At 27.0% G+C, this 19,661-nt stretch overlaps 1 protein-coding gene across 3 annotated transcripts in view; it reads right to left on the reverse strand.

Moving 5' to 3' along the window:
• Nucleotides 1–13,466, reverse strand: part of LOC135924747 (tyrosine-protein phosphatase non-receptor type 4-like) — a 53,654-nt gene extending 40,188 nt beyond the window's left edge. For 2 of the 3 annotated variants that reach the window (XM_065459850.1, XM_065459851.1), the window contains exons 1-9: nt 13,319–13,466; nt 6,003–6,160; nt 4,862–4,975; nt 4,397–4,442; nt 3,331–3,409; nt 2,587–2,693; nt 2,189–2,330; nt 1,223–1,310; nt 392–480 (exon numbers count right to left, since the gene is read on the reverse strand). In XM_065459850.1, the coding sequence (XP_065315922.1) occupies nt 392–480; nt 1,223–1,310; nt 2,189–2,330; nt 2,587–2,693; nt 3,331–3,409; nt 4,397–4,442; nt 4,862–4,975; nt 6,003–6,149 (812 nt within the window). In that variant the 5' untranslated portion in view covers nt 6,150–6,160; nt 13,319–13,466. Of the gene's footprint in view, nt 1–391; nt 481–1,222; nt 1,311–2,188; nt 2,331–2,586; nt 2,694–3,330; nt 3,410–4,396; nt 4,443–4,861; nt 4,976–6,002; nt 6,161–13,318 lie in introns of those variants that run through there. The other variant, XM_065459852.1, reaches the window with a different exon arrangement.
• Between the last annotated feature and the right edge of the window lie 6,195 nt (nt 13,467–19,661).

Raw genomic sequence — 19,661 nt, forward strand, 5'->3', positions numbered from 1 at the left:
TAACAACCCTAGTACCAGGTATTATATATTATATACTAAAAACAAGTACATATTTATAGTTTTTGACTTTCTATTTTTGATTACCACATCCAAGCATTCAAATTTCTCAAATGCGAAAACTTAGGAATATTTAACCATTAATGTTTTGTAAGATTTTTATATAAACATAGATGGTATTGGCCTGATCTAGTGTTCAATATTTTAGTCAAAAAAATAATGCGTCTAGATTTCGTTATTAGATGTCCAAATCTTTCTGCCCATCCATGAGCAATATCTCCAAGTTTACGTAATATCTTTGGCCAAAATATTGGGTTAGCCGTTTTCAAAAAACAACACTACCCGATACACATCAGTATTGATGCCAATCATCAATGATAATATATTTTTTTACCAGGAAAATGTATTGATCTTGATTATGTTCTGGAACGCTAAAACACCGGCACAAGAAACGGCCAATTGAATGGCGACGTTGTTTTCATCCTTTTTATATAGATAAAAAAAATTGCGATTAAGTCAATAATTAATCATTTATTCTTTTTATCGATACAAGATACGCGTTTCGTTTAGCCTCGCCTACGGATGCGTAATTCATCGCTAAACGATATCATTCATATAATTTTACATTATTTGTTAATTTACGTATCGCATGAGCGACATCGTGGTATTTGGCGCTTAATATAAAAAGAGGCTTACCTTTCCAACAACCCCTGCTAAGACAAAATATTTTAACCCTGCATCCAAAGTGGTGGATAGTTATATCTTAAAAAATTACTGAATCCACCTTGGACGTATAAAAAATAGTTAATTTATATGGGATATGCTTTTGAAAATTCTTTTTTTCTATAATATACATGATTCTATTTTGGGAGCCGAAAAAAAATATATATTTAAAATATAATTAAAAAATTTTTTTAGGGGGCAAGTTCAATCCCCAGAAATGTGCATCTTTAAATACACTAATGTACATAATACCTATAAAAAAAAATTCTCAAATAAAGGCTTTATACAGAATGTTTGTGAAAAATCATGCTAAATTTAACACTGCATTTTATTATCGATTTATATAAAACAAGATCTGGGCATCTAGAATTTGAATCTAATTAGATCACGTTTCATAGGCATCATTTATTCATATTTTTATTTTCAATTATAATTCTAATATTTATTTTGTGAATTATAAAAAAAATAATAATTGAGTGAATGAATTAATTAAATCGCTCACCAAAGCTTCGTACATTTGGACACCGTATGTTTCGAGCGTCTTAGCTATACACAAGAAATTATATTCCGCATCTGCAGGAGTATGGCCCCTTTATTAGACGTACGTATTAAATTTTTTGAAAAAATGGTTAAAATAAAATGTGAAACAAACCCCTACCCCCCGTTTTTAACGATGAAATCTATCCCAAAATTAATTAATAATCTCGTTTATTCCCATCACTCTAACCTAGAGTCCTGCAGGGCTGGCAAGTCAGCCCGACGATTCTGCCTATTTTTTTGCTTGATTGAATATCACAATCATAATTTTTTTTTAAAAAATCAGGAATTGGGATCTATTTGCTATTCATTCACATATTTTTGTAATAGTTAGAATAAAAATATATGGACATCCATCATTAAATTTTCAAGGTAACTGCTGATTTAAATTTAAACGCATTTAAAGATAAAAAAAAAGAAGAATATTTTTGAGTATAAGAAGTTCTTCTCTATGGGGTGTACCCTGGTTCTATTTATTTTTGTTTAGCCTTAGACAGCTTTTGAACTAGCAACACCCTACTTGGATGGTGCCCGTGTTATTTTTCGCAATTTTTTCAAGGCTGTTTTGACGAAAGAGCATGTTGTTAGGAAATAATTCTATAGGCTTTTTTTAAAAAAAAAATTTTGGCCAATGATCGCGATGGACTTATTGTAGATCTAACTAAAAAAAATTGCAACTGGGCCTAAGTCCGATAAAAAAAACCTATTTTGCAGGTTTCTACTATACCCCTCTTATTAATATAGCCACAAAAGATCTTGAGAGGTTTTTGTCACCAACATTATAATAGTATATTTCGTAAGACTCTGGAGATAAATAGATCCGAACCGTATGTTAAGGTTAAATTATAGAAAGAAAAAAAAGAAAAATTGATCATCGGGAAAAAAAGATGGCAATAGCATCAAAAACTAGAAAGAGAAAAGGAGATGTGACTTGTGATTCTTGTGTAAATCCATTATTTTGGCGTTGACTTCGAGCGTTTGGTCGGGTATCAAATCAATTCTTGCTATATAATCACTGGCATTGTGATTGGACGTTTGCACGAATTCGTTTTGATCGTAATCGCCCAATTCGGCTTTTAAATGTTATATAAAGATAATTAGGGAATATATTATTGGACCCTTATTAATTTTGTCATAGAAAAAAAAATAATTATAAGCCTCTTCCCTTTTTTATATTATATTATAAAGATACAATTTCTTTTGTTTTTTCTTTTCCATTTTGTATATTGTGATTCTTAACATTTTAAAAAAATTTGTATCTTTTTCAATTCCCTGCTTTATATTTAAGAAATGTTAAGGGTAAATAAGGAGTAAAAAAAATATATTAACATTGGACGACGTAGCTAGCCAATAAGATGGCGTTATATTGGTCGGCGTGATTGGTTATCAACTTGCCTATTCGTAGATCCCTTTTTAGGTGCAAGAAAAAGTGGTACCTGTGGAAAAGTATGTTTTTAATTTTGTAAATTAGAAATTATATGTAAAATCTTGGACCTTCTCGTAGCAGTTAACGATTTAGCTTTAAAAAAACTGGTCAACAGTCATTGAATAAAAAAAATTGAGAGATTTCTAATCAACTTAAAAACAACATTGATTTTGAACATAGGATGTGGGTTTTAAATAGGTTCTGAGAAAAAAATAATAATATTCAATTCAAAAATACATTAACACTCATAAGCAAGCTAGTCTTGTTAAAGCCCAAAACGGGTCAATTTTTCTAAACGACCCTGTTAAGATTTAATATTACGTAAGCCTGGAGATTTTATTCACAGATGTCAGAAAAGTTTTGAAAATCTAATTTTCCAAATTTCATTCAATATACCATTTTGGTTAAAATGTTAATAGGATCCTTTTTTTAAAAAAATAGACCCTTATCGGACTTCTTAACAATCCTAAGCAAGACAGAGCAGAGAGAGTAAAAACTAAATAAATCATTATAATCATTAGTATCCTTCTTTTTATTTCTTCCCCTTCCTTCGCAAAAAAACAAACAAAATAAAAAAGTTTAAAAAAAGATGAAGGACGTTTAATTTAGTGCAGATTTTGATTATGTTTTTTTTTATAAATGTTAACCTCGTATATTCTTCGTATAACTTTTCGGGATCGGCCGCGAAGAATTTGACCTTGAAGTAGAAAATGTAAGGATAAGGATCTAAAAGAATGTTTTTTTAAAGGTAAATATTTTTATTTTATAGTGTATGGATGTGTTTAGACACACATATAGGCAAGCAAAATGTCATGTCCCGTCTGTCAAAAGCAGAACGAAGACTGGATTGATTGGCTTTCCTATTTTTTCGAGGATCGTGGTTCAGCCAGATCGATATTTATGTTTCGGTCCGAACCTTACCTACCCTATAAATTTCAAAAAAAAAACTTTCCATGAACTTTTAAACGCAATATAATTTGTATTAAATTTTCCATTTTTTTATATAAATTTATAAATGACTCAAATGTTAACAGCAAAATTGTCTACGAATCAAAAGATAGGTATTCCAAACATGATAGAATATATTTCCGGTAAAATCAAATTTTTTAAATTTTGAAAAAAACGCGCTCAAAAAAATGATTTTAAGTTGTATAAATTAATATATTTGGCGGAAACACATTGACGCCTACATATATATAACAAAAGGATTTTGAACCGGTTCAAAAAAATATATAGATTCGGTTAGCGCGATCGGTAACGGTTCAGAAAATTATAAAGGTTCTTTCCGGTGTAACGGGGTTCGCTCAGGGTCCCTATAATAGATTTTTCTTATAGTCGGTAGAAATGTAATTAACATCTATTAACTTAAATCTCGAGGCTTGAGTAATATTATTTTGGCTAAAATCTTAATTTAAAAATGGCTGAATCGAGCCGTTTGACAACACAACCTTCATTGGCCGACCTTAGTTATATCATACGAATCTTATTTATTTCCTCTCTTAGTTAGGGTAAAATTTGTTATAAAATTCTGCACATAAAGGGTTGAAATTTAAAAGGTTTTTTGATGTTTGATTAAATATTGCAACTTTCTTATCATCCATTTATTCTCATAATTTATCCTCATAACAAATTAGTCATATAAACAGCTGATCTGTCATGGTACTTAACTGAATGTAATAGTATTTTTATTATTTATTTTTTTAAAATGCAAACTGTTTTGAGCTTGTTTTCGCACCGATTTTGTAGGATCTAACCATTTCTGTAAATAATACGTTTCATTAAATTTTAAATTTTAGGTGACAATAAAAAATATTTCCTATTCCGCCATTTCTATCGTAGAAAAGGACATGGTTAGAAAATGTGTAAAAAAAGAAGAAAGTATTCCCAATTTCTATTGGACTCCAATTTTTTAATGGTTTCGATAACCAATCTTAATAATATTTGATTTAGTTTCCGGTTAACTTTTGTTTTATAAAAAAAAATAGGAGTTTTGAAAAATAATAATCGAGTTAGGATAGCTGTACCTTAAATGCATTAGGTGTTAGAAATAAAATAATAATAATAAAATATGGACGTAGAGGCTAAAAAATTAATTAAATATTATAAAATAATTTATGCGGGGGGGTGGGGGGGGAGGGTGGAGGGGGGGGGGGGGTGAATAAATTATTTTATATATACCCATTCCTGAGATCCTATGAAGGAATCTAGAAACTCCAATCCGAAGTATCCCTTCTCCACGAGTTCCAAATGTTCGGTCACTTTGTCGAGCAAAAATTGGCCTTTGGCTTTAGTCTGGAATTTTTGTATAAATATAAATTATTAAAGTTTCCGCAGCCCTGTAGCTGAAAAGGGATTCGTTCCTCTCCACCAGAAAAAACAATTTTTCTGTCCCTAAAAATGGACCCCAAATATGTTTTTTTGAGCTATAGATTCTATCTGCCGAATGGCAAAAAAAAATTTATAGCTTATAAATCGTGAAATAAAAAAAGGCAAACGTCATCAGGCACAAATATGTCAATCATTTAAAATAAATCGGGCTAGCAACTCACATTATTGTGATTCGAGTTCTTCAAGATAAAGGTTATCTCAATCCTTTTTTTTAAATGCTGAGCAGTCCTAAGTTATAAGTTCGAAAAATATTGCTAGGCAAAGGAACTTTCCGTATCACGTTCGTTCCCTAGTGAACGTCACCCGTGATAGGTTAAGCCCGTTACACGTGACCTGAATTATAAAATAAATCGATTCAACATTTTTTGAAAAAAATAATTTTGGGCCGTGAAACGTCGTCTTTCACTAGTTTGAGGGGTAAAAAAAATGACGGGACTTGATTCCATCATAACTATAAAATAATATCCTTCCGCATACATCTATTAAATAATAATTTATTTCCTTCTTAAAAATGTCTGATAATTGTGATTATTTCCAACCCCCTGTGTCGGGCAGGAAGGAAGTTAAATCAATTTTTAAAAAGATGATAAATAGGGTAAAGTGAAGGGAGGCAAGTGGAGCCTCTTTTTGGTTTGTTTAGGATTAATTTAACGCTCGAATGATTAGCCCCTGATTCCTAGTTAGCGCGAATTCGCGGCCAATCATACCAAATACTCAGTATTTTTGTATTCTCCGCCGCCAATTCGCAATAAATGTGAATGCAGGGTAAGGCTATAATAATATATGAGCCATGGTTATTAATTAGGAATATAAATGTCACCTGTCCCTCTAATTTAATCGCTTACCGATAAAGATAAGATTTATATTTAAAAAAAACAACATAAAATTGAAGAAAGTTTTTTTTTAAATAAAAAAACAAAAAAAATCTAACATCGATTTCGAACATCTCTTGAGTATCGTCCAAGAAAAATACGCGGCATAATATAGTTGGTTCTTTGTGATCAATCTCTTGCTTCAAGCTTTCGTTTTCCCTAACATTGTAAACGCCACTGGGAACCCCGAAAAATCTTAGCGACATACGATTAGTTTCTAATCAGTGCAATTATTTTATTTATTTATATATAAATAAACATAATATGATAATTATTTATATTTTTTTAAAAAAAAGGCATACACAAGACGCTTCAATTAAAACGAAGCCGATATTAAATAATCGGATCGGGCCGATTTTTATTGGCGACGAGAAGGATTAAAAATATGATTTAACGAGTCACGTGGCAAATAAAAATCGCTAAATACGGGTTGGCGTAGAGTATCAGGTCGGTTTTATATGAATATCGAATATGTGGGCTGGGATAGGATCGGTAGAGTTGGAATTTCGATCATTTTGGTTTTCTTTAATCTAGGGCTGTATAACTCTAATAAATATTGGATTCGAATAGGGGGAAAAAATTTGTGGATGAGTAATGCCCTACTTAAACCCATCCATGGCTGTACAAAACATTTGTATAGGTGGAAGAGAATGTAACAAAGGTATAGGGTTGATAATTAGATCAATCAGAACTGTAAGTGGAGTAAATGTGATGCAAAATCAACCCATACTAAAGGTCACTACCAACAATAAAAGAGAAAAACCTAACTTATCGAGGATAATAAACCGGGATCCGATGCAGTAAAACTTGTAATCAAAAAATACCTAGGATATGTTTAAAATCAGGGTTGGCAAGATTCATCAATAGACCGGAGGAGTATATACCGTCAATTTTTAAAATCGGAAGAAAAAAATAAATAAAAATATTTGAAAAAATGATTATGTAATCACAATGCTCCTATTTATTGGGTGCTCAATATCAAAGGAAGCATCTTACTAGTAGTGAATTAAATGATGTGATATAATACAAGAATTAGGCATTTTACAAAGCGATGATCAAAATATTTCATGTGATATCATAAAATTTCAGAAGTAAAAGCAGCATTCTTAATAGCAAATTATGTGCAAAGCAAATAGCTTTCATAAGAAACAATCAGATTGCAGCCACATGCTAGTGGAATTGGTCTTGCCTACCAACCAAAAGAGATATGGCATTTTACTAACAATTCCTAGTTCTACTTCTTCGGAAATAAATTGGACTATTTGGGTTAACATCCCTAATGCAGATAAAAACAAAGATATGTTCTCTTTAGCTGTCAATTTATAGAGCGGAAACGGAAATCAATCTATCAATTATATTTTGGGGTAATAATTAAAATCAAAGATACGACTAGAAGAAATTTAATATTTTTTTAAGCCGACAAATAAAAATTTAAAAATTCTGGAATGAATTTTAGGTGTGATATTATTATAGTTATATATTATAAAGAAGAAAAAAAAGTTTCCCCGTTTTATTCATTCAAGGAAAATTCCAATGAAAAAAAGGAAAATCTTCATTCGTTTATCGTGCGGTTATTCTTTTCTTATTTACTATTATCTTATTTATATCTTAAAAACGAAATATCCTAATTGGTTAGTTGAGCATGCTAAATTTATAAGTGAGTAAAAAAATTGTTGTTTAACCCTTCAATTCTCCGGTGAAAAAAATTGGCATCCTTTTCTTTCTTTGGATATGAATATGATGATAATGTCATTTTTTCATATTAAACTCAAATATATATATATATAATGATATTCATATTACACTTTAAATAATTTTATTATATTTACTTTCAGAATCTGCAAAAATTATAAATTACGTATTTACCCTGGTGGAGTCTCGCAAACCCTAAATTAGTCATAAAATGCTTATCTAAAAAAACTACTCCACCAAAATATATGAAATTTGGAATATAAATTCTAAGATATATTTGATGAGGCTACCGAAGATTCCAATCATAATAAAAAACCTTTTTTGGAGGATTAAGTGCATTTCAAAAAGTATTCTAGCTTTGACATATCAGCTGTGATTTTGCTAGCGATTAATTTTGCATCGCTTGTGCAAATCGCGCTTACCGCAAATGTAGCATTATTCTTGAACTGGGATTCTAGCATTTCTAATATTTAAATCTTTTATATTTATAGCGCGCGTTTTTATGTTAAAAGGCCTGATTTTCTCAGATGGTTCAACTCAGGAGAAATGCCGTTACATCAGCTAATTTATTTTAATTTCTGTTCTGTTTATGATCACGTGATCTGTCAGATTTGACAGGTTACATAATAAAACTGATTAAATATTACTAAAACCAAATAATAAATCTTTACTCCTAATCCCATATCTCTCGTATCTTTAATTAAACATTAACCCATATCTCTATAAACTTTAATCCAACTTCTTTATACTTCAAGATTCTTGTTTAAGTTTCAATATATATCTCATCCAATTAAAAAAAAATTTCCTTTAGTTGAGCTATTATCAAAATATTCACGGGGTCAGGTTTATGATTTCAGCCAATGACAACACATTTTTTACTCGTTAAAAGCCGATGATTGGCTAAACCCTTACGGACATTATAGTATAATTTTTTATTTAAAAAAAAATTTTTTTTTAAATCATTATACGTTAAATTTTTAATTTGTCATAATAATAAAGTTTTGTGCAAGTTTAAGTTTTTCTTAAAAATACTTATTTCTTATTATTATTATATTATTGTTTTATTGTATTATCTACTAGCTATTATGTTTAGCTATACTATAATTATGTATATATTATTTGATAATAATATACAATTTATATAAGTTCAATTCGCATGAAATGAATAGAATTAATTGACTAAATAAAAATTTTAAAAGTTGAGTTTAAAAAATTATGTCAATATATGGAATAATAATATCATAAAATAAAAATACACAATTTAAACTGAATAAATGGGGTTTTCTTTCTTTCTTTCTTTCTTTTATTTCCTTCAATTACTCGTTTCCACTTGGGCTTATAGACTCCTATCCTAAACAACATTTTTAAATTTTTTAAGCGTCTAAGCTGATTTGCCGATTTATCGCACTAAATAGCATATCATACAGATTCAAGGGAAAACTACATTGCCAGGTTAAACCTATTGATCTAAACTGAAAATCTTACATTGATGTATTGTCCACAACATACACCAAAAGCTACCCTACCTACCACCCCCACCCCACATTAATTTTACTTTATATCCACGTTGATACCGACCGATAAAATGCTTTGCCCAATTTATCCAGCCAGCGGGACAGGCTTTAGGACCAAGCCAACCTCTAATGCTTAATGCCAGGTTCTGACAATCCATCCTTTTACAAAAAGTCCTAAATTGTTTAAATAAATGGCTAAATAAATTGATTATTATTTTTTATGTATCCTTTAAAATCTCTAAAAAATTAATATTGAAGTGGGTATTATACTGTATATTTCAATGGATTTTCTTCTTTTTCATATTTAAGAGATATCCTCCATTTTTTTTTAGCGATCTATTGTTAAAAAACTCAAATTGAAAATATAAGTATATAACTTTCTCTAACATCGATATTAATTTAGAATATTTTTCGGGAATAAATAAGTAATATTTTCAAGTCAAACAAAGAGGGAACCAATATAGTCAACCATTAGGTGGGAATCTAATCGATAGCAATAAACATAACAAAAAAAAATTATCCCCGATAAATTTTATTTTCCCATTTTTCTTACCAAACTAGCATTTGGTAATTTTTCGCAATCTCAAAAGGGCCGGATTTAACATAATTTTATTTAATTTTAAGAGATGTCCTATTTTAATTTTACGATTTTAGACAAAAAATAAATAAATAAAGCATACCCCGATATTTTTGTTTAATAAATGTTTCAAACCTTTCTACCATTTATGAGTAAAATCCAAAGGCTTGCAAATAATATTTTCTTGCCTAAAATATTGGGCAAATAGTTTTTTGCCCAAAAATCGAGTCGTTTAAAAAACACTATTCGGGCACCTAGTTTTTTTAAAAAAATTATCCAAAAAAACTAATATGTTTTTCTACCTTCTCTCAGTCTTCTATTTCCACAAAAAAAAAGAATTTCGATTTTTAATTTAAGATAAATACTTATGAATTTTTAAAAGCTTGTAGTAGTAATTTATCTTATTTTACGAGTATTCAGAGCTTCATGTCAAATCGATAAAAAATATATTATATTATTTCGTAGGATCCCCTTGAGGTTTGAATGAAATTTTGTATATATATAAACTAATGTATACGTAGCTAAAGGGGTCAAAATAAGAAATATTATCTAATTTTAGGCTTATTGATTGTCCTTCAATCAAAATTTTTTCCAAAAAAAAACTATGGAATTATAGGCAATAATTTTCTAATACCGAAATAAAGTTTATAAATTTTATTATTTTTATTTTTGATGCATTTAACCCCACGCCATAGTTTAAAATCCTTGTAAAAAAATTCTATAATTGTGATAAAATTTTAAGCAAATATCACTAAGACCAACTCTGAATAAAAAATAATGGATGACCAGCTTTTCCTCCATGGTAAAATTAACAAAAACACTAAAAAAACAAATATTTTTTTTGGCATAATATGGCAATTAATTGTTCTAAATATTAGTGAAAATATTTTAATATTTTTCATTATAATAAAGAACGCAATTTATGAATAATTTTAATTTTTATTGGTTGGAAATATTTAAAAACAGCTAAATTACATAAATTGTATTATATATATATATAAAATATTTCAAATCATCTCATCGTAGATCATAATTTTTTTCTAAAATTTAAAATTTTGGATAAATATGTGGGTTGTAGTGCAGATTCATTAATAATTATATAATTCTATTGAATAAAAAAAAATATCCATGTTTTTTTGGGTGTTTTTATTGATTTTCCATAGAAATAGAAACTTTATACAGTCTTAGTGACAATTGCTTAAAGTTTTATAGAAATCGGAGAAACATATTATTTCTTACGAGGACAAAATGAGGATTAAAATGAAGTGGCAAGATTAAATAATAGATAGGTCACGTCTTGGGATCGACTCAAAACAAGCTGTTTAGCTAGCTATCTAGATTCGATTAAATAGCCTAAAAAGTAAAAGGCATTTTAGTTTTTAGGAATTTCCAAATAAAGAAAATACATTATATTAAGGAATAGAAAAATAATTTTAAAAAAATGTTTTTTCAAATCAAAAAATCAAAAAATTATTTTAAACTATAAAAGAAAAAATTTAAAAATAAATCAAAAAAATAGAGGAAATTAAAGAATAAAGCCACCGAAAGCTAAGAAACCAAAATGGGTGACTTAGTTCAAAAGCTGCTAAGCCTGGGCTAAACCAAAATAAGTAACCAAAAATATGTAAATAAGGACACAGCCATACTTTAATTTGATATAGAATCGTTATTTATAAATCTGAAGTTTTTAATAAATCTTTAGTAACATTATTCATATTTTGACCCTCGAAATAAAAAATATAAGAGCAAGGATGCTAAAATTTGAATGGTGCTTTAGTTACACATAACTTATTCAAATCCTAAGGGGTCAGGAGAATTGTGATTAATTTAACATGGAATAGCTTTTCTTTATGACAAAGATAATGTTAATTAGGTAAAAATTTGAAAAAGTAAAAAGAAATATAAAAAAAGAATTAACAAAGCTTTCTTTATTATTAATATAATGTTTTATGCTAGTTATTATATAAAGGTAAAATATTATAAATTCAATAAATAGTAAGATCGAGCCTAATAATTTACTTTCAAATGTTTTCTTTTTCATCTGTTTGGAAATTTGGAGATCCTTTTTTTAACTTGTAAATTATTTGTGACTATTTTTTTATAAGGGCTAATTATTATTTTTGGTAGGGATGTACCGATATTTTATATCGGATCGGATCGGGTCGATATTCCATCCATTTTAAAATATTGGTTATCGGCCAATATTATAAAATTTTCCGATCCGATATAAAATGGCGTCTTTAACAAAAATAAAATGTTATAAAAATTTTTTTTAAGTTATATTTAAAATCATTTATTTTTATAAATAAATTCGAAATCCATTTTTATGTATATTTTTTTAATAATTAATTAATTAACATTCTGCCATATTGTTATTTTTTTGCTCTGTTTATAAAAGTGTGCTATAATCTTTTCAGAATCTCTTTTTAGTGAAGCTGGTGATATTGACAGTTACTATCGCCTGTAGGCTGACCTTTGATAAATTTGTTGGTATTTCTAAAAAAAAATCTTCAATATATTAATTTTAAATATTATTTTAATTATTTATTTCAAATTTCATAATATATTTGTTTATTACTTAATATTTATATAGATTAATGTTATATAAAAGTGATTTAACAATAAAAATATTTTATATACTTTTAGAATTGCAATTAAATTGAATATAAAATATAACTGATCATTATAATATATTCAAATGATATAAGTTATGGTAGAGTTAAATTATAGATGTTATACTAATAAAAAGTATATTAAAAATTAAAACCATTGGTATCTTTAGAGAATACAAAATTAGATATGATATTGGATCGTTAATAGGCCAATATCAATTCAATATCGAGAATATCGGATTGGATTGGATTGGCCTCCAAAAAGTGGTATCGGTACACCCCTAATCTTTGGTATCAATCACTACATCAATTATAATTGAAAGTGATGAATACTTACCAATAGTGTGAGTATTGGTGCTTCTCTTGTAAATACATAACAAATTTATTTAAAGGAAAGTTGATAATAGTAGTATGTTTTAAAAAAATATAATATCTGTAGTTATTTATCAGTGAATATTAATTTTTTTAATTTACTATAATGATACCATAACTTTGATAATATGATTACTGTTATATTATTAAAAATAAACAATAAATATAATTTATATCATTTTGACATAATTACAAGATTATAATAAAGAAGTTATATATAGTTAACCGAAGTCTTTATATAACTAATAAATACTTTTAGTAAAATTGAGCATATTCTCTACTAAAAACTTCAAAGTATCAGATCAAGTGTTGCCAACAATATGATATAATCAGATTTATCCAGGATTTTATTCAATGAAAAATAAAATTTATCTATAATATAACTCCTCCCCAGTTAGGAGTTAACTTACTATTTAATAATATCAAATTTTCTCTCCTGTACATATATCATTGGGTATAATATTTTATTTATATTCTCTTTTAACATATTTATGCATACATCCACTTAATCTATATGCCACATATATATAATAATTTTAAAATATTTTTCAATGAAAAGATGATATTAACATAAATTAGAAATATAAAAAACAATATAATATATTTACTTTAATAATATTAATTGCCAAGAGGTTGTTCAAATATGAGAATTTCATGAGTATTGATTATATGGAATGATTCAATTTTGTCCGCATAATTATAAAATAATACAATCTAACATGTATATAATTCGTGTTTTTTCATAAAACTTATGTTTCACAACTTGCTTGAACAAAGCTCAAATGGAATGATGATTTTATAACGGATAAAATTTAAAACATGTGTGCAATTGCAAATATATTAACAACAGTACTATAATAAGTGGAGCGTAAAAAATTCAACTAAATAAATACCTTTATGAAATTTGATTATATTATAAAAAAGCTAATTTAAAACAAAGGTTATTAAGAATTATTGATTATAAAATTATCCTGCAAATATTAAAAGTTTTAAAAATAACTTGCTGAATAAAAATTAAATTTATAATTATTAAGAGATGAAGCGTCAATATACTATCTCAGGGGGCTCAAAATTTTTTTTTGAATATTATGAAAATTACCTTCTCTTCTTTTTGCTAACATTATCTAAAATTATCTTTAGATAACTTATTTTTATTTTTTAGTGGTATAAAAAAAAATTAAAATTTTGAGGCGGCTCTTAAAATTTTTCAGGGGGATACGATCCTCAGCTCTCATCGTGGTGAGGTTACTGCTACATAGAACCATGGATATCAATAAATATATACTGATGAATAGCCCTCATAATGGTGTGTTTAAAATAGAAGGCTTAATTACCATTGCACTATTTGGATTAATTTTCCCTCAAAAAATTATGTAAGTTTAAGGAAAGTCTCACGAGACATCACGAGTGTTGGATACGAGTGGGAAAAAAATTACAGAAGCAATGTCTAATATACTTGTTTATTTTCAAGATATATGCCGAATTAATTGCTGAGACATTTCTGTTGGATCGCACCTAAATCGATATAGTGTGTAATCCCTAGCATTTGGAAGACAGAAGATCAACAAGGTATTAAGTTGATAAATAAAGACTTTTTTTAAAGTTATTATGTTTAAATTTACAAGAATTATCTATTTTACATCCTTGATAGATAGTTGCTTCGCTAGGAGGGGGGGGGGGGGTGAGCAGGGGCTCGAGCTACCTGAAATATTTGAATAGCCCCCTGAAGCAAAATATTTTTTTTCATGATTCCTTAATATTCTCTTGAACTAAAAATAATTTTTTATTTGCTCCCTGAACAATTTCTTTTATAATTCTATTGAGTAATATATGGATTTAATTTTAATATTTAAAAATTAATAAGACTATCTAAATTTTTATTAAATGTATACTATTTAATTATTAGATTAGATTAATACATATAAATTATATTTTCATTATGTCAGCTTGCGATCAAATTCTATGATAAAAATATATTAATATGACTCACTAAAATATTAATTTAGCATTAACAGTTGATTAATTGACTTTTATTATTTAAATTATTATATAACCCTAATTAAATTATTATAATCATTTATTAATTGAAAATTAACAAATTTATTTGTAATTAGCCGACTTTAACATCACTAATCAGCTATATTATATTATTGATTTTTAAATTTAATTATCATGTCTCTTTCTAAAATTATTTTCAAGGTTCAAATCCAAATAAGTATAAGAGATTTATTTATAAACAGTAAGTAGACAATATATAATTATTTTAAAATATTAGGTAAAATGCCACTTTTGCAGACGTATTTGACAGTATTATAATATATTACAGTTAATATTTTTAAAATTTTACTAATCAATACTTTTGATAATAAATATAAGTAACAATTTGCATTCAATTATTTAACGCCATCTATATTATTATAATTAAACATCTTATTATTTAATTTAAAATGGATGTAACAAATTAGATATCTTTTCTTCTCTTTTTTTTACATATTTTTAGGTAAGCTATTTTTTTCTTCTTTGAAAAACAGTTTTGAGTTAAATTTTTAATACGAATATATTTAAGCTATTATTACAAACTATAATTATTTTAAGATATAATATACCAACTAGAGATGGTGCGACAATAATATATAAAATTTTAATTGCTTTCATGATATCACTCTGGTTCATATTTTATAGTTACAAAATGTTTCATTTCTAATATGTCATCCTTGCGATGTAAATAACTCAAGGCCTGCAATATATTTGCATAATTTCTTCTAAAGATTTTTAGTGATTTTGTTTCATCAATTTATCTAACATAATAAATTCTGATATGGGTTACCATCATGAGTGTCATGGCTATGACTGTAAATTAACCAGCATCTATTATTTGTGTGGTTAATGTAATTTAAGATTATTACTAAAGCTGCTGATAGTTGCATATTTTAGATATGCAATAAAGGTCAAGTATGTGGTCGTTTATATATCATTAAAAATGGAAGATAATCTTTTAGAAATTATATCTCACAATAATTTTCTCGATTACTTATCTAGCTTCCATCATGTCATTAAGAGGAAGCTCTAACTACACTACCTTATAGTTTTATGATATGAATTGATCGTTTATATTCTTTTTTTAATAATTGTTAATTTGGTAATGCCTATGAATTTTTTTTTATTAATCCATTCTATAAAACATTGTCTAAAATGGTAACAGAGAGTTATATTAGTTTCATGACCTTTTGTCAATGTAAGTTGCTAAGAATTCATAACCTTATGTGGTTTTTTAAAACCATTATCAATTGAGGCATATGTATGAATTAATTAACCTTTTTTATCACCTGTAATTATTTAGACGCAAAATTTTTTTATATCAACCATAGAAAATATTTTATACTGTAATAAATAGATTTTGTATTAAATAATATTATTTTTAGATGTCTTGTATTGTTTTAATTATTTATATGTTAGTTTATTTTGTATACAAAATATAATAAATGACAAAATATGAAATTCTGAATAATAGTTTAGAGCTAGCAAATTTTAAAAAAGTATAATATATTAATATATAACCCGGCCGAAGGCCGGGTAAAAGCGGGCCGAAGGCCGGCAAATTGGAAATATGGATGGCGAAGCCTCACATAAAATTTTTTTAGTTGAGCCCCCTGAGATTGTAAAGGCTAGCGACGCCCCTGTGTAAAGAATGTACAAAATTGTCTTGTTTGTTTATTATAATTATAAATCTCGATTTCATTTTTATTTATTTTATAAATTTTATAGGAATTAACATATTTTATTTCTTCGTCGGCCTTTCAATAGACTGAGCATAAGTTAAAACTTGTTTCAATGAAAATTCTTCATTGGTAGAACCAATTCGAAATCCTAATCTTAATCTTAATAAATTAACTCCCGCAATAAATTGATTTATAATCTGCTCTTCTATATTGCTTTTAAATTTGCAAGGAATACTCAGTGAAATAATTCTTTGCAAATAACTTATTACATTTTCTCCTTCTTTCTAAAAGCTCGTTTAAACTATAATACATAATAGCAAAATATTTCGTTTCATTTTTTGAAGTATTTTCACAATGGATAGCAATTTTTTTCAAAAGAATATTCTTTGATATTTTTTGGATATATTAAATTTTTTTACTTTCCAAATAATTTTTATTCTAATAACACATAAAATTATTATTTTTTGAATATCTGGTAATAGGTATTTTTCTTACTTTCAACACCAATTCCAAATTTTCAAAATAACCATTAATAACAGTATTGGCCATCGAACGGATTTTAAATAATTTTTGAATAATATCCAATAACCTTCTGTAATCTCTATTCATTTTTTTTATCTGCTAATACAGCAGATTATATTTCCGATCAATTCATACAGTATTTAAACAAGAATTAAATTAGGAAAATCGAAAACATTTATAAAAAAAACAAAAAATTAAACAGGCCTTTTTTATTTAGGATCAAGGTCTAGACCTATCTTATTTAGGACCACGGTCTAGTCCTTTCTTTTATTTGAAGATTATATCCGGTTTAGTCCGTGTGCATCAACCTGACCTTGAGCATAAAAATTTTTATGTTAATAAAAATTTAAAAAATTACGTTTCACGAAGATGAGATGTCATAATTTACCTTTAAGATAAGTGATAGTACATATGTTTATATCAAACTTGATATTTTTTATTAATTATGTTTATTCAATATTTAGTCAAATTTTGTATGTTATAATTTTTGAAGAAAATGGATAGTAATTTTAAATAATTTTTTTACAAACAAGTTATTGAAATTAAATAATTGGTTATGTTTGATTAATATATGCAAGTTTAAGCAAAAAAGTTATTTAAGACATAGTTAATTTGTATTAAAGCTATTGCATGATATTTTAATCTTCAATTCTTCGCTACTAGCAGTTCTTAGGGGATGTCGACACTAATAAACACCTACGGGCTTCGCCCTCATACCTCCATTAACGGGCCTTAAGTTTTTTTGACAGGCCTTGGCTGAGTTTATCTTAAAACCATATTTATTCCTATTTTTCTTTATATATTAAATTACACAAAATTAAATAATTTTTACTATATTATAAAATTAATATACTTTTTAACTATTGCATAATAATAATGACTTATTTTAATTATCAGAAAAACAGGTAAAAGATTTCCTTGGTTCTAGGAATATATCAAATATATAGGTACTTTTATAATTCCCACTAATTTTACAATAAAGATATTATTTTATTACAATAAATATGAAATGAGATTATAATATTTTTCTTAAATATCTATCCATATTACAAATTATGTTTGCTATTGATAAAAATAAAATAATTTATAAATGTTGATGATATAAATCTATTAATACATTTTCTTAGGTGATAAATATTTTTTCTAATTCAATTAAAATGTGCCTATTTTTTATTTATATTTATCTAATCTTAACCTGCCCTTTATCCATTTCTTTTATGAGTTCCTTTAGAATCGCATTGATATCTCTCTATTATATATACATAATTAAAAATTACAGTGGCTCAAGGTTATTTTCAAATAACTTTCACGCAGAATCAAATTAGGAACATAATTTTTGATTTGTACAGGTATAAGAAAGGTGTCTAGTATTATTATAAGATTTATTAGTAGTTTGGTTAATATTAAATTTTTTTGGCTGAAGTCAAACCTAGCTAAGTTTGAGCCAATTTATTTTGGCTATGAAAGTTTTAAAATGTCGAATATGACAATTGTAACCAATCTGTAATATATTATTATTCAATTTTAACTAAAATATTTATTATAATCTATTTTCACTAAAATACATTTGATTCATTTTTACTTAATTTCATTAAAAACATTGGAAACGTTTTAAAATAACAAATATGACAGTTGTTAATTCTGAATTAAATTATTATAAAATAGTAAGTTAAAACGTTAGCCAATCAAAATCAACATAATCTCTACCTTAGACAATTAAAAATAGATATACCTTAACCATTAGACAAAATAAATAGGCACAGATTTAGCCAAAATAAATCGGCTTAGGCTTAATATTAATCAAAAAAAAATCGGCTTAGGCTTAGCTTTGGCTGAGAAAAAATCTTCTTAGATTATTGTAGAAATTTTAATATAAGTTTAAATCACTTTATGCGTCAATAAAATTTCTGGGAGGCTGAAATGGAGGGATAGTGCTTAGATTAGGGCACCGATATTTAGCATTTTCCAAAAATTTCGGATCGGGCCGATACCTGCATCCGATCCGATATCTTTACTTTTCTTTTTTTTGTTATTTTATGTTTATTTATTTTACATTAATAATATTTTCTAAATATTTTTTTTAAACAATACAGATTCTCAACACCCCTTAAATTTTATTTATTTTTTTGAATAAATTTATAGTATTTTAAAAGTTAATTTTATAAAAATAGAAGAAACACCCAAAGTTCTATTTATTTTAAATCTTTTAAATAATAACGCTAATTTTATTATTTACTTTAAATAAAAGATATTTTTTAAATATGGTATCTAGATTATACAAATATTTTACAAAAGACAAAGATAATTTTGCAAAGGGTGTTATCTGAGGAATTCTAATTTCAAGGGGAGGAATAATGAAAAATTTATTTAATACTACGAATATCTGTATATAAAAAATATTGATATCTTAATTACATTTGGTTCAAACAGCGTCTACATGAGCGGGGGTGGGGGGGGGGGGGGTAGGAACAGTTTGCATCCTAATATATATAAAGGGATAAGGGGTAGGTGGTAGGCATTTTGGGGGGTAGGCTATAATAATCTAGAAAAATTTTCATTACATTTTTAAATTATCTATGGATATAGGGGGGTAGATATATATTTTTGAGGGGGGTTTGCATCCAGTAAATATACTGTCATGTAGACGCTGGGTTCAAAGGGGGTGGTGAAAAATCAATATAAATATCGGATCGGTATCAGATCGGCTTTG

This window comes from Gordionus sp. m RMFG-2023, chromosome 2 (assembly GCF_954871325.1).
Source record: "Gordionus sp. m RMFG-2023 chromosome 2, tfGorSpeb1-WG-v2, whole genome shotgun sequence".
In the NCBI taxonomy this organism is placed as follows: Eukaryota; Metazoa; Nematomorpha; class Gordioida; order Chordodea; family Parachordodidae; genus Gordionus; species Gordionus sp. m RMFG-2023.